Genomic DNA, 14,985 nt, shown 5'->3' on the forward strand with positions numbered 1-14,985 from the left:
TCATGCTTCGTAGCACAATGCTTGGTCCTACGATTCGAGCGCTTCACTTGTCTCAGTAGTGCATTATTGTTGCATAATCGTTCTTGTTGCGGCCTGCAGCGTAGAATAGCTGTCTTTGTCAACAAACGATAGCACTTGACTGCAAAGAGTAGCACACTGTATGAGTCGTCAATCTGTGCAGTGATCATTGTGTAGATCAGATTCAGCTGAGTTCGGTGTGCTTGTAGGCCATGATCTCAGCATTCCGTGTTCCAGTCTTGGCATAACAGGCGACAGCAATTGTGAATAATATGTTATACGTCGTGACCGTAATGTATATACCGTATAGTTTTTTCAATGTTTTCCAGAAGTGCGGTGGCAATGTGAGAGTTATCCACATCGAGGCTCGAAGGATTCCGTGCCTGGAGGCTCAAGGCAGCAGCCGGAAGCACGGACCATGCCATCGACTACTTCTGTACCACAGCGCGCTCTGGTTCCAATAGGGCATTTTCTGAGCTCTTCTTCAACGTTAGAATGGTTGCCCGAATTCGAAGTCGAGCCTTGCCATCAAGCACAACGCAGGGTGTGACGAGGCGGAATGCTCGCAAAAAGGTGGGGTGCTCCCTCAAGATGATCGAGGTCATTATGCTGACGTCGAAAGACAGACCAAGAGACCATCTTGGGCATCCTCTGTACAACAAGTAACCCAGAGCGTGCGCATGGGCCGTAATATGCACCTCAACAATGCTCGTCAAGCCGTCCTGCAGACCGCGGAACTACTAGAAGAAATATTTTCATACCTTCCGGTGATCGACCTATGGCGACTTCAACGCGTCTCTAAGCAGTTTCTGGAGTTGACCGTGACATCTCCAAGAATAAATTCAGCCATGCTTCTGACTCCAGACCCAGAATTGCCACGATCCTGCTGGAAAGCTCGCCTGAGCAGTAAGACCAGCACGTATGAGACAGTTGTTTCAAACCATGCGGAGCAGTCCACGTGGGTATCCGGATGGCCAGAGAAGAGGCGAACGCCTGCTCAGCTGGCACCAATCCTGAAATTGCGCGAAGACCAGATGATGCGACCAGATGACGTAGCCTATCGTACAAATTCCGCCTGGCGTTTGCAGTACTGGGCGGATGAACAAGTGAGATTCAAAGTGAGGCCAGATCTGGCTGCGATTGCTCCCTGGGAGGATTGTTTCGTGACGAATCCGGCATGTTTTAGCATTGCTGCCAGTATCCGGTTGACTGTGCGACATCACGGGAAGGAGTACGCTCAGTTTCGAGTTACTGCCAACGTCAAGAATGACGATGGTATCAAAGTTGGCGAGATTCTCAGATCGCCAATGGATTTGGCCGCCGGTATGGAGTGGTGGGATGATGGGCGGTACTTTAGGAAACCGGAAGTGGTTCCATCTCAGATAATCGCCAAGGTCGAGAAGAAGTTTCGCTGCAAGGCGGAACTGGATATTGAGCGAAGTTGGTTCATCCTGAATGGAATGGTTGTGCCTTGCGAGGGGGAGTGGCAGACTGTGCCCAGGAATGTGGAGTCTCGATAAGACCAGGCCGGGTCTGTGTCTTCAAGATTGTTGTGTGCGAGAGCGTGAGGTAAACAAAGGCCGAATCTTGTATCCGATGAGCACCGTTTGCACCTCTATCACGCAATACGTATGCTTTCCGGGTCATTCATCTCCGTCGGCATCGGCAATTATGTCAACCATACCATCTACGCCTTTCGAGTATGCTTCACTGGTCAACAGACGGTGATTTTGGAGCGATTTCAAAGCCTTCTCAATCCAGATCTGGCAATTGAACTCAGGATTCGAGTTCTCCATGGGGACGGCGCGAAGAATCCCGTCAAGCCGCGAATTTGTCGTGAGCATGCTCAGCATACCGACGTTGACGACGCCGGCGATACCATGATCGAGAGCAGGATCATGGGAGTCTTGTAGCTCGTAGACGTACTCGCCAGGCGGCCCGATGGCATGGATGGTAATCGGAGTGAGAGTGTCTGGAAAGCGGAAGCATAATGCTGTGTGCCTATACTGTGGAAAGTCGACCGGATCTCCTTTCCATACCACGATACTCAAGTGAGGCTTGCCGGCCATCGATGTTGGGCTGTCTGTGCATTGTAACAGGTCAAAGTTGGTGATGAGCCAAAGAGACAGATTATTCATCGGGAAGGAGACGGGACGAACCGAGTCACGGGGATAAGGTTCTCGGGGATGAAACCGCTTCCCCAGTGTCTCCACATTTTGAGCCAAGCCAAGCCAAGCCAAGCCAAGCTCTCAGCCCTTCTTCCAACCTCGCATCCAAACTTCTTGTTGTTCATCCTCCAGTCCCTGCCTGCGCTGCGCCGATGCGTCGGGCTGTCCACATATTTCAGCATTGGCATGGGACCAACCTGCCTCTCAGCTGTCTCGTTTGCCAATCTTCTCTTCCGCGTCACCCTCGGGATCCCTTGTCCAAGATCAAGCCTACGGGGCACCGCATCAGGAACAGGGCACGTCTATGTGTCACGCGGGAGGCTCTTACATGAGTTCTTCGACCAAAACCAGCCACGTCTCTGCCGACAATCAACACGTTCTGCACTATGATGGAGATGGTCTCGAAATACGATAAAGTACGCCGCAGGAGCCGCAGTTGTGAGCGGCATTATTCTGCCCTGCCATCATTCTTTGCGTCCGGTTTAGGTTGCTACATCGCCTCTTGGCCTATATATCCCGGGATGATCCCTCCTACCCTCCACCAACCCATCCTGGATGATGATCCTCCACTTTCGCACTTCGTCAGACGAGCAGCATGGCACTGGCAGCCTATTCACGTCAGGGTGCCATCCGGTAGGCACTGCGCTGTGCTGTTCAACCAGCCATTCCATCTATACAATATCTTGGCCCGCTTCGGCTTCGGCTGCGGTGAGCCCGTGACTGAGAAAGCTGTATAAAGCCTGACAACCCAGATTGCAATCTTGTCAGCGATCCTTCATGCCCCCCTGTCATCAATCTTAATTCGTTACTGCTACAACAAGTTGTTTTCACCATTACCTGCAGCTATCCTTCACGAAGCAGTTCGGGCAAACTTGATTGTGACTTGATTGGCATTGCATCGGCCGCGCTTTGCACACCATCACAACAATACACCCTCTACAACTCGAGTCTACAACTAGATCTCCCGGGATTATGCTTTTCAAGCTCCTCAAATCTAGCGCGCTGCTCGTCCTCCTCCTATACCAAAATCTCTGCCATGCAGCAACATACTCGAATCCTTTGCGACCTTCGGGGCCGGATCCTGACATTGTTTACCATGATGGTTACTACTACCTGATCGCTACAAATCAGGTTGACCTTACAATCACACGAGCGAGGACCCTCGAAGGTCTCAGAAATGGTGAGACCAAGCAAGTGTACAAAGATACCGATCCTAGCAGATGCTGCACCGTCTGGGCGCCAGAGCTGCACTTTCTAAACAATGCGTGAGTACGCTGTCTAGAAATGAGCAACTTATGCTAACTTTGTAGGTGGCACATATATTATGCATCAAGCCCGTCCGGCTGTGGTGGCGAGTACTGCCCCAAGCAGCGAATGCATGTGGTCAAAGGCAAGCCAAATTGAAGCAACGCATTGCACCAGATCTGACCGTGTCGTAGGTGGCGGGTCTCCCTGGGATATGCCATACACTTACGTCGGCCAAGTTCGACCGGACTTCTCAATTGACGGCACAATTCTGATAGCAAATGGACAATGTACTTGCCCGTTGCCAGTACAGTGCAGATATCGTACTGACTAGTGGCAGACTACTTCGTGTACGCCTGTCGACCTGAAAACGAGGACGTGCCAGATCAAAGCATTTGCATCGCACCCATGACTGGAGTCGCCACCACGGGAGCTCGCGCTGTGATATCTCGACCTGATCAGAGCTGGGAAAAAGACAATTTCCCTAACAACGAAGGACCTTATGCCCTGTACAACGGCAGCCAAATCTGGCTCGCATACTCCGTCTCATCATGCTTCAGAACCGGATACGCCATTGGTCTGCTGACTTGGACTGGTGGTGATCCTATGCAAATGTCAAGCTGGAAGAAGAGTGCTGGACCTGTCTTTGGGAGTGCGAATGGAAATTATGGGCCTGGGCACAATAGGTACGAAGTTGGAAAGGTTTGGACTGACGCGCTGCTGACGTATAATCACAGCTTCTTCAGGTCACCCGACGGCAAAGAACAGTGGATGGCATATCATTCAAAAAACGAAACGACCAAGGACGACTGCGGACAGACGAGAAGCGTCAATGCAATCAAACTGAATTGGTATTCAGACGGAAGTCCCGACTTTGGCCGTCCACCTCCATTTGGGACGTTATTGGCAGGGCCGAGTGGGGAGTAAGCACGTCCATGAGCTGTAGGGAACAAGTATCCATACGTATAGATTCATTCAGGATCAAGTAGACGACACTTAATTAATACAGATTATCAAGCAGAAGCCGTGAGCTCACATAAGAACGGATCGAGTTGTCCAAACACTTCTTCTGTTGGACGAAAAAAGCCGTGCGCCAGCTAACAAGGCCAGGCATGTTCGGACCGAGACGGAGTTGCAGAGGCCCAGAGGGACATCTGCTGCTAATGATAAAGTAAGTAAGAGCCACCTTAGGCGGTTTAACGTTTTTGCATACGACACTCGATACAACTTACAAGAGCTCCTTCGCGACCAGTTTGGGAAGGTCTTTAACACCATTCCAGATTACGAGGAGACTTGGGGTAAGTGTTCAAGCAGCGTGAGAAACTACGCACTAGTAATCCTGCTGATATCAATCGATGCAGGTCTGTTGAATCACCGTTGGTCTGGCTTCAGGAATCAGACAGTGGTGAACAACTACGTGAAGCCGTTTGTCCGAGCGACGCACTCATGATGGTGCCGTTGATGCGAGAATGCCTAACGCAGGGTGGATTGAGGCGTGGGAAGACGACCGCTCCGAGCCTTGGGTCGTATTTTTGAGGATTACGCCCATGATAGCGATGGATCTGTGCACCAGCTTCTCATCACGCGAATGGTAGTTATGATTGAGCCGCCGATGATGATAGAAGGTGGAGGACACAATGCATTTTCCGTCGATTCCAAATGAAAATGTCAAGTGAGAAGAAGTTGTGCTACTGCATGTTCCCTGGCCGTGCATCCCTGCGGGCGATCAAGCTCCGTGCCGTGCACCTCACCATCCCAGAAAGCGCCATGTTCACAGCTCGCTATGCAACACAACAAAGTGCAAAAATGTCATAGAGACCTCGTCAACGTCAACATCGGCCAACCACGATGCCTCACTTCACGGTGCCCATCGAGACGCAAAGCGGCCGCAACTCTCCCAAACAACCTCCATCAACCATCTACAATGTCAGCGATCCGCCGTACCGCGGCCAGCTTGAAGCAGACGCCACATACTATCGCCAGACCTCACCGGATACCGCGATCGTAATCGACAATGGCAGCTCTTCAGTCCGCGCAGGCTGGCAGACCGATGCCACTCCTCGCCTACAATTCCCGCCGCTTATGGCGCGTTATATGGATCGCAAGCTAAACCGGAAGCTGACTTTCATCGGCTCGGAGATCTACTTTGATGGCACGGCGCGTGGGCAAGCAAAGAATATATACGAGCCTGGGAGCAATATCATCAACAACTGGGATTGCGTGGAAGGCGTGCTGGACTACATCTTCCTCAAATTCGGTCTAGATCATGCGAATTCGGGCGTAATCGATAGACCGATTCTCATGACCGAGCCTCTAGCAAATCTGGCCTATACCAGGCGCGTGATGAATGAGATACTATTCGAGCTGTACAACGTGCCGAGCGTTGCGTACGGAGTAGACAGCTTGTTCAGCTACAACTACAATGGCGGAAACACGGGCCTGGTCGTCAGCAGTGCGAATATGAGCACTCATCTGATACCTGTGGTGGACAAGCAGCCTTTGATATCACATGCGACAAGGCTGGACTGGGGAAGGGCGCAGTGTGCTGAATATCTCACAAGACTGCTAAAAATCAAGTATCCTGGCCTGCTCACGACCGGGAAGGTGAACGAGACGCAGATCGAAGATCTGGTGCGCAACCACTGCTATATAAGCCAGGACTACGATAGAGAAGCAGCGAAGATGCTCGAGTGGACTGGGTTGGAAGACCGTGACTGCATTGTGCAACTGCCGTTCCAGGAGAAAGAAGTCGTGCAGAAGACCGAGGAAGAGATCAAAAGAGCTGAGGAAAAGAGACGCGAAGGAGGAAGGAGATTACAGGAGCAAGCAGCAAAGATGCGACTGGAGAAGCTTATCCGGAAAGAGCAAGAATTGGAGTACTTCAAGCAGCTGCAGGAACAGGTGCAAGAAGCGACAACGAAGAAAGAGATCAGAGCACTGCTCGAAGAGGACGAGTTCAAGGATGAAGCACATCTCGACCGCAAGATCAAGGAGATGGAGAAGAGCATACGGAAGCAGAGGAACAAGGATGTGGGAGACTTGGAGGAAGAGCCTGTCGAGCCTCCGACATATCCCCTACTGGATATTCCCGACGAAGAGCTGGACGAGGACGGCATCAAGGCCAAGCGGCAGCAGAGACTATTGAAGAGCAACCACGAAGCTCGAGCTCGCGCGAAGGCAGAGAAGGAGGCCGAAAAAGCACGGCAGGCAGAGATACAGCGACTTGACGATGAGCGGAGAGAGTCAGATCTGGATGCTTGGGTGGAGGAGCGCCGAGCTGCCAGACAAGCCACTATACAGAAGATGAAGGAGCGTGAGCGATTAAAGGCAGACCTCGGCAACAGAAAGTCGCAAGCCTCGCAAATGCGCATGAAGCAAATCGCGAACTTGGCATCAGATAACCCTACAGGTCGGAAAAGAAGACGGGGTCAGGGCGACGATGATGGTTTCGGAGCAGATGATGCAGACTGGATGGTCTATCGAGATATTCAAGCCGGTCGCAACGATGATGACGAAGATGACGAGGAGGAAGATCTCGACGGCCAACTCAAGAACATCGAAGCACAGCTCCTCAAGTACGATCCGGGTTTTACCGAGCACAGCACACAAGAAGCGCAGAAAGACTGGACGAAGAGCTTGGTCCATGCTTTCGTGCGCGGGCCTTACCCATTCGACCCGGAATCAGCGCGAGAATCGAATCGGTTCCACCTTAACGTCGAGCGAATACGGGTACCTGAAGTCGTCTTTCAGCCCTCCATTGCAGGTGTTGACCAAGCTGGCATTGTTGAGATCGCTGAAGATATCCTCATGCAGCGATTGTCCGGCCATGCAGCACGGGATGCTATCCTCAAAGATGTGTTTCTGACTGGAGGATACACACTGTTCAAGGGCTACGAAGAGCGATTGCAAAATGAGCTCCGCGCAGTTCTACCGGCCGATGTTCAGCTTGGCGTGAGGCGTGCAAAGGATCCAATTCTGGATGCCTGGAAAGGTGCTGCGAAGTGGGCTTCGAGTGCGGAGAGCAGGAACTCATTCGTGTCAAGGGAAGAGTGGCAGGAGAAGGGCGGCGACTATATCAGAGAGCACAATCTGGGCAACGTCTACTCCTAGACTCATCGCGATGTATGATACCTTTTTGGGCGGCCAATGTCACGCTGGGCTCGGCGCCAAAATACGGCAGCGCTGGTGTTATGGCGCATGAGACATCCCAACGGACTCGTGCTTTCGACCTGTACTATCACTGAGATACCATCTCAAGGCCTTCAATACGAGCTTGCAGCTTTTTGCTCTGATTCAGCCAACTACATGGTACAACTCCCAAACTCGTGGCTTCGCAGATTGGCATCGACTCCAAATCGTCATGTCCAATAAGCGACGACGTTGGAGTTGCACGACAGGAAGCCGCCAAACTGAGCAGCGCTACACTCGAGCGCCTTGCTACTCAGCTCACTCCAGGTTCTTACACTCTTTCCTAAGTTGCTCACAGCGGCAGCCTTGCCATACGACGGTGATGTTGGATCAAATGCTCCAATTCTGCTTCTTCTGCCATGCACTATGCCAGATTCAGCACAGGCACGGAAACTGCAAATGTCCATCGACGCTAAGGACCACGCGAAGAATAGATGCAGATGTGACATGGAACACCTCAGAAAGAGGTCGATTGCGGGCATGTCGGCCTGAGTACGGACAACTGCGTGGTAGAACGGCAACTCCAATTCTCGATTGTCCACAGATAAAAACAAGAGAAACATCTACCAACCACCCTTCCGCACAATCCCATCCAACCCTCCCAACCCCCTCAAACCTCACCCCACCGATTGAAACCAATTAACCCATTCGTATAGTCGTCACATCTATACCCGAGATTCGTGTAGCCGGTGCAGAGCCGAACGCAGCGTCTGGAGTTGGTGCCTTGCCATCGGTAGGAGTTCCAGAAACTTGAGGTGGAGAATTTGCCGCTGGGATTGATTGGGGTTAGAATTACAATATGAATAGTGAGGAGGGGTTTTTGGTTTTTGGAGGGGGGGTTAGAGTTCGGACTAATAGCATATGTTAGTATATGGTTCATGTTGGGGTTAGGATGTTTGTTTGTCTACAAGTTCCGCTGAGATTTCCTTCCTTCACAGAATGTCATTTGGTAGGCGGAGGCTGCGGTAGAGGCTGTGAAGAGGAGGGCTAGGGTTGGGAACTTCATTGTGTGTTTATTGCTGTAACGCGTCAGCTCAGTTATATAACAGGCACGTGACTTCTTAGCTTAAAGAATTTTTACACTGTATTTTAGACTATAGAATAGAGCAGAATATAGGCAATTAACGAAGCCAATTCAACCGCCGGCAATGCAGTATTACGTAAGTAATCTACTACGCTATACGTAATAGTTATAAGCCCGGATTTAATCCGCGGTATTAGAGACTTCTATAGTAGGAAAGAATTTTCTCTATTCTACGAGACCTTTAACAATCGATAGTCTTAACGGTACTATAAAGTAATAACTATTTAAGCTTCTATAAGTATCTATAATCGCTTTAAAGCAAAGTTAATATATCCTTAATAGCCCTCTTATTAGCTAGTCGCCTCGGTAGTAGCAAGCTTATTATCCTTCGTAGACCTAACGATTAGGATCGATAGTTTAAGTAAACTAAGATATACCTAACTAGATATAAGACCTAGGTCCTTACTAATCTATATTCGACTAAACCTACTAAGCTAGTATAACCCCTTCTTCCGGAGTTCGATATAGAACAACTTATAACTAACTACCTATATTAGGCTAGGGCAAAGCTTACTAAGGAACACTTTAATATAAGGAAGGCGGAGTTTAAGCGCTTTAGGACAGCTTGTAATAAGATAATTAAATATCTAGCTACAACTATAGACATTCGCTATTACTTAGAGATTACTAATCCTAATATAGACAATATAGTACTAACTATACGGCTTATTCTAACTCGATTAAAGAATAAGCTAGTATCTAACACTTAGTAGCAAAGGACTACCCTTAGTATAAGAACCTAAGCAAGTGAAGTCGCCTATTATGCCTTAGCAAGCCTATATAACAATTATATAATATTATTACGTACACTGCGGTGCTATCTCGCTAGCGCAAAGCCTACTTAGCGTATACGCGGAAAAGCTCGGTCGCTCGTACGGATATACTCGGTTACTAGCTCGGTATATATACTATCCGTACGTAGCCTAGTTAATAGTAAACGCTCTGCCCTATTCTAAGAAAGGTACGGTTTAGTTCTACTTTCTACTACGGCGATTAGTAGAGGGTATTCTATACGTTGCTATATACCTATTTTCTTATAGTTCTAAACTGTCTACCCTTCGTAGCGGCCTATAGAATCCCGAAAGATAAACGCAAGCGATCCGAACGCGCCGAGCGCGGGAAACGCGTAGAATAATATATTAGGAGCGCTTATAGTATTAGAAAACGACGCGGCGATATAATAAAACGAAGCCGAATATTAGGCGCGCCGAGAAGCGACCTACCTACGGCTCGAACGATTTCTAGCTAAGTAAGAGGTACTTAGGCTAGAAGTCTAGGCTTAAGAAGCTAAGCGAGAGAATGCGCGTTTTCGTGCCCTTAGGGACGCCGGCGATGCGCTAGCTCCGAGTAGCGGTACCGCCGGCGAGGGTCCTACGATAACCCTATCCCTAGGCGACAACGACGATAAGAACGAGGAAGAATTAGCTAATAAGTCGATTTAGAGGCCTAAATCTTAGAGAGCTAAATCTGTCTCGTATCGACTACCTCTTTCTAGAAGTACGCTAAGCGTAGCTACTATACCTAGTATAAGCTACGTAGTCGCTAGTCTTACGGCTATTAAGCCTCGCCTAAAGGAACCTAAGCCCTTTAAAGGCGATACGATTAAGGAGTCGAGGCGATTCCTTAGAGAACTTTCTATTACCTTTATACTATCCGGAGCTACCTATTATATAGACGAAAGCAAGGTGCTTTATAGTATTATATACCTCGTAGGCGATACGTAGGAGCGATAGTATAATAAAAATAGCCTTAAGGACCTATAGAATTATACCTACTAGGACTTTAAAACCTTCTATCGGGACTACGTCGGGGACCCTATAAACCGTATACTAGACGTAACCCTCGAGTATAAGGCGGCCCGTTAGCGTAAGGGACAGTTAGTCTAAAGCTTTACCCTTAAGCTCGTAGTACTCGAAGATTAACTTAGCGACTATAGCGAAGAGTATAGGATCCGCTATCTCCTTATTAAACTCTAGCCGGCGATTCGTAGCGCGATTATTAAATACTATATAGTACTAACGACGCGTTACGAACTCGTAGAGCTTGCGACGCGTATCGAGACCCCTAATAAGCCGTCTAGTAAACGCAAGGATCGTAACTACGATAAAACCGGAGGTAGCAAAGGTAAGAAGCGTCGATCTAATAGTTAGGCCCGCAAGTAGTAGTTAAATCGCGACCGTAGCGTAGGCGGAAAGTATACGAAGGGCGATAACTTATAAGGCAGATATAATATTAGCAAGGTCGAATATTATAGCTATCGCTAGAAAGGCTATTATAAGAACGCGTACCCGAACTACTATCTCTAGAAAGACGACAACCCTACGGTACGTAAGGTAGCCGCTAACGCTAAAGAAAAGAAGAACGACTCGAAGGCTAAGGGAAAAGATAAGGTACCTCCTAAGAGCTAGGGATAGGTACGGAATCTTAACTAAGTAGCTTAGTAGTAGTAGTACTTACGGGACGCGTACGCGGAGTAATCGTTACGTAAGAAGGGGAAGTGTCCGTCGAATGCTTGTTAGATAATGCTACTAATATTAATATAGTATCTTAAGAATTCGTTCTACGATACTAGCCTTAGCGGATTGTTAATACCGTACTACCTAGTGCCGATAGTTTCTAGGGCGACCGAGGATACTACTACGGAGCGTATTATCTACGCTTACGGATCGCCGACTCTATAGGCTAAGAACGTATTACTACCGGAGTGTTCTACGCTTTCGAGATGCCCCTCCCTAATATTATTCTTAGTAGGCCTTAGAGGCGCGATTAAAAGGTAATCGTTAATAGCTCGATAGATGCCTAGACCTATAGAAACGAAGCCGTAGCGCGTTCGATACGCGTACGGGAACTATAGGAATTCTAGAAGGATATACGTAACGCCCTATACGTATATACGATTAGCGTTCGCTAGCTCCGCGATATCGCTAAAAGTTCTTCCTTACTAGAAGAATTCAAAGACTTCGAAGACGTTTTTATAATAATGCCCGAAGCGAGACGCAAGCTCCCCGAAGACGTAGAGTATACGATTAACCTAATTCCCGGAACGAAGCCGCCTTATAAACCTCTCTACTATTCTTTAGGAAGAGAGCTTAGCGACCTTCGTAATTACCTAAGCTTAGCCTTAGACAACGATTAGATCTAGCTTAGTATAAGCGAGGCAGGTACGCCGATCCTGTTCGTACTAAAGAAGGATAGTAGTCTAAGACTCTACGTCGATTATAGGGGGCTAAACGAGATTACTATTAAAAATCGTTACCCCCTGCCTCTTATTAGCGAAACGCTTAATAGGCTTAAGGACGCCGAATAGTATACGTCCTTAGACCTTTAGGATGCATATTACCGCATCTGTATTAAGCAAGGCGACGAGTAGAAAACTACGTTCTATACGCGGTATAGGCACTTCGAGTACAAGGTAATGCCTTTTAGGCTTACTAATGCTCCTACTACGTTTTAAGGATATATTAATAGGGCGTTAGCTAGCCTAGTTAATATTTGCTATATCGTCTACCTTAACGATATTCTTATTTATAGCAAAACGCGAGAGGACTACGTACGAGACGTACGCGCTATCCTTGCGCGGCTCCGGAAGTTCGCCTTATATACGAATAGAAAGAAATGTTCCTTCTAGAAGAAAGAAGTCGAATTCCTCGGGTTTATCGTTAGTACCGAAGGCGTATCGATAGATTAGCGTAGGGTAAACGCTATTATCGAGTAGCTTCGCCTATCGACGCTAAAGGAGGTTTAATCCTTCCTTAGATTCTATAACTTCTATCGGAGGTTTATTCTAAATTACTCCCGAATCGTTATACCGCTAACCGCCCTATCGAAAGGAGCCGTAAATAGCCGAAAGCTAGGGTAGGTCCCGTAGGGCGAAAGCGAGGAGTAAGCGTTCCGCTAGCTAAAGGCTACCTTTAGCTCGGCCTCGATATTGCGATACTATAATCCTACGAAGCCCCTACGTATCGAGACCGATGCCTCTACGTTTGCCTTAGTAGGAATTATATTACAATAGAGCGAAGATAGGAATTAGTACCCTATTGCCTTCTAGTTACGAAAAATAGTCCTAGCCGAGACGAATTATAAGACCTATAACTAGGAGCTCCTAGCGGTTGTCGAGTCCTTTAAGTATTAGCGCCCGTACCTCGACGGCGCTTAGTATACGACTCGCGTAGTTATCGACTACGCTAATCTTAAAGGCTTTATAAAGATAAAGTAGCTTATCGGAAGGCAGGTAAGATAGGCAACCTTCCTTATACCTTTCGACTTTACTATTAAATATCGGGCTAGTAAGCGAAACCTAGCCGATACGCCTTTACGACGTAGCGACTACGAGAGCGAGTCGTAGGCAGTAAACAACCTTCTCTCTATATTATAGTCGAAACTAGCTCTATAGTTAAATCTACCCGAGGATATTAAGCCGATTGTAAAACGCATCTCTATTATATATATAGGGATGCGAGACGCTAGTATAGTGCTAGCAGAACGTAAGAGTTTTATTAGCAGTCCCGCAAGAGTAGCGGCTACTATCGTTAGGAATAACGGGCCCTACTACGAGATACCTAATATAATCCTTAGTTTCGTACGTACTCTATAATAGCTAGAGTAAGCAAGAGAAGGAGGCTTATACGAGACAAGCTTACCGTCGGGTAGCTTAGCCTCGTTAAGTAGTTCTAACCTCCCGCCTAGCTATTCTCGTCGTAGTAACCTTATTTACTATAGCGATGCGCTATATATCCCTAAGGACTACGCATTGCGTGCGCAACTAATACGTATATACTACGACGACCCTTTAGCTAGACACTTTAGTATAGCTAAGACTATAGACCTAATACGCCGAAAGTACTTCTAGCCGAAGATAGCCGAGGATATTACGGCCTATATCCGTACCTATAGAATTTGTTAACGGTCGAAGGCGAAGCGCTATCGCCTATACAGCGAGCTTGCTACTCTACCTATACCGACCCGACCTTAGCAAGAATTAACGATAGACTTTATTACCGATCTCCCGCCGAGTAAGCTCGGTACTTACGTATATACTACGATCCTCGTAATAGTCGACCGCTATACGAAGATAAGCCTTTTTATCCTAACGACGAAGAAGTATATAGTAGTAGAACTCGCGGATATCCTTTAAAGGGAGGTAATTAGACGTTTTAGAGTGCTATTAGGCATTGTTAGCGATCGTAGATCGCTTTTTACTAGCTAGTTTTAGAGCGACTTCTACTTCAAAGCGTATATAAAGCGTAGGCTTAGTATAGCCTTCTACCCTTAGACCGACGGGTAAACCGAACGCGCGAATTAGACCCTCGAGCAATACCTTCGATACTATTACTCTAAGAATTAGGATAATTAAGCTAAAATGTTGCCTTAGGCGGAGTTTGCCTACAATAACAGCGTTTATCCTACGTTACGTATAAGCCCCTTTAGGATACTCTACGGCTTCGATCCTAATTTAATACTAAGGGCGAATAAGCTGCTAGCTCGGGACGAGCTAACTAAGGGAAGGGCACTAGTAGCTATCGACGCTACGGAGCGCCTATAGAAAGCGTTTAAAACGCTTGCGGAACGCTAGCAGAAAGTAGTAGAATACTAGTAAAGAACGGAAACCAATACTACTACTACTACTAGCAGTAATAGTATAGGCTACCGAGGGTAACATAACCTATAGCAATATAGGCAGCTATATTTAGCATAATAGGATAACAAGACGGTTGCTTAGGCTAATAATTAGAGCCCTACAACATAGGTATTATAGAAGTGTAACGCGAACAATGTGCTATACGAGGTTAGTGCTCTATCTATAATATAGAAGGAGGCCTCTTATATAGGCTCAAAACTTAGCCTAGGTATGTAGGGCCGGTTACTAGCTAATATCCCTCCCTTTCTTCGTGTCTAACTAGATACGCTTTACATTGTGCGCTTAAAACAAACAGTTATATAGTAACCTTAGGTATCTTAGCTAAGGCTATCTTTTAGAGACTCCGCAATAACACCCCCGGGGTAGTATTGTTCCTAGACTCTATTAATATACAAAAACAACTTCCTAAGCATCCAATCTACTACGCTAACTTACTACTGCTTCAATGTACCGTAATCCTTACTAGTAATAACCTTATTAGCTAGTCGACTGTCCTAAGCTCCTCCGTAGGTATTAAAGCTATTAGTACTAAAGTACTCTACCTCGAAGTAAGCTTAATTAACGAGGAGATTAGCAGCCTTATCCTATATAGCCTTTTCCTAGTCGCGTAGATAGTCCTTAAGCTCCTCCTTACTAAACTAGAG

General features: G+C 47.4%; 5 protein-coding genes across 5 annotated transcripts; 4 read left to right on the forward strand and 1 right to left on the reverse strand.

The window, feature by feature from the left end:
* Positions 1-17: 17 nt before the first annotated feature.
* MYCFIDRAFT_170195 (uncharacterized protein) lies at positions 18-1,591 on the forward strand (the record flags this gene model as incomplete). The annotated part of the gene is made up of 10 exons (XM_007923388.1): positions 18-24; positions 57-100; positions 133-167; positions 196-248; positions 277-302; positions 348-362; positions 392-507; positions 539-1,501; positions 1,530-1,553; positions 1,582-1,591. 10 exons carry the CDS (start codon positions 18-20, stop codon positions 1,589-1,591), a joined length of 1,293 nt encoding a protein of 430 aa, XP_007921579.1.
* A 45-nt stretch (positions 1,592-1,636) lies between these two features.
* On the reverse strand, positions 1,637-3,106 carry MYCFIDRAFT_170196 (uncharacterized protein; the record flags this gene model as incomplete). The annotated part of the gene is made up of 10 exons (XM_007923389.1): positions 1,637-1,669; positions 1,698-2,264; positions 2,298-2,389; positions 2,429-2,439; positions 2,468-2,543; positions 2,572-2,644; positions 2,681-2,795; positions 2,828-2,959; positions 3,024-3,068; positions 3,102-3,106. 10 exons carry the CDS (start codon positions 3,104-3,106, stop codon positions 1,637-1,639), a joined length of 1,149 nt encoding a protein of 382 aa, XP_007921580.1.
* A 52-nt stretch (positions 3,107-3,158) lies between these two features.
* Positions 3,159-4,358, forward strand: MYCFIDRAFT_46143 (glycoside hydrolase family 43 protein; the record flags this gene model as incomplete). Its single annotated transcript, XM_007921792.1, has 5 exons — positions 3,159-3,451; positions 3,497-3,531; positions 3,593-3,721; positions 3,772-4,117; positions 4,169-4,358. The coding sequence occupies 5 exons, from the start codon at positions 3,159-3,161 to the stop codon at positions 4,356-4,358; spliced, it is 993 nt and encodes a 330-aa protein (XP_007919983.1).
* A 921-nt stretch (positions 4,359-5,279) lies between these two features.
* Positions 5,280-8,186, forward strand: MYCFIDRAFT_149227 (uncharacterized protein; the record flags this gene model as incomplete). The annotated part of the gene is made up of 1 exon (XM_007923390.1): positions 5,280-8,186. One exon carries the CDS (start codon positions 5,280-5,282, stop codon positions 7,539-7,541), a length of 2,262 nt encoding a protein of 753 aa, XP_007921581.1. The 3' UTR covers positions 7,542-8,186.
* Positions 7,225-8,188, forward strand: MYCFIDRAFT_209858 (uncharacterized protein; the record flags this gene model as incomplete). Its single annotated transcript, XM_007923391.1, has 1 exon — positions 7,225-8,188. A coding segment is annotated over exon 1 (396 nt), but the record flags the coding sequence as incomplete, so codon positions are not given.
* Positions 8,189-14,985: the final 6,797 nt, after the last annotated feature.

This window comes from Pseudocercospora fijiensis (assembly GCF_000340215.1).
Source record: "Pseudocercospora fijiensis CIRAD86 unplaced genomic scaffold MYCFIscaffold_1, whole genome shotgun sequence".
Classification (NCBI taxonomy): domain Eukaryota; kingdom Fungi; phylum Ascomycota; class Dothideomycetes; order Mycosphaerellales; family Mycosphaerellaceae; genus Pseudocercospora; species Pseudocercospora fijiensis.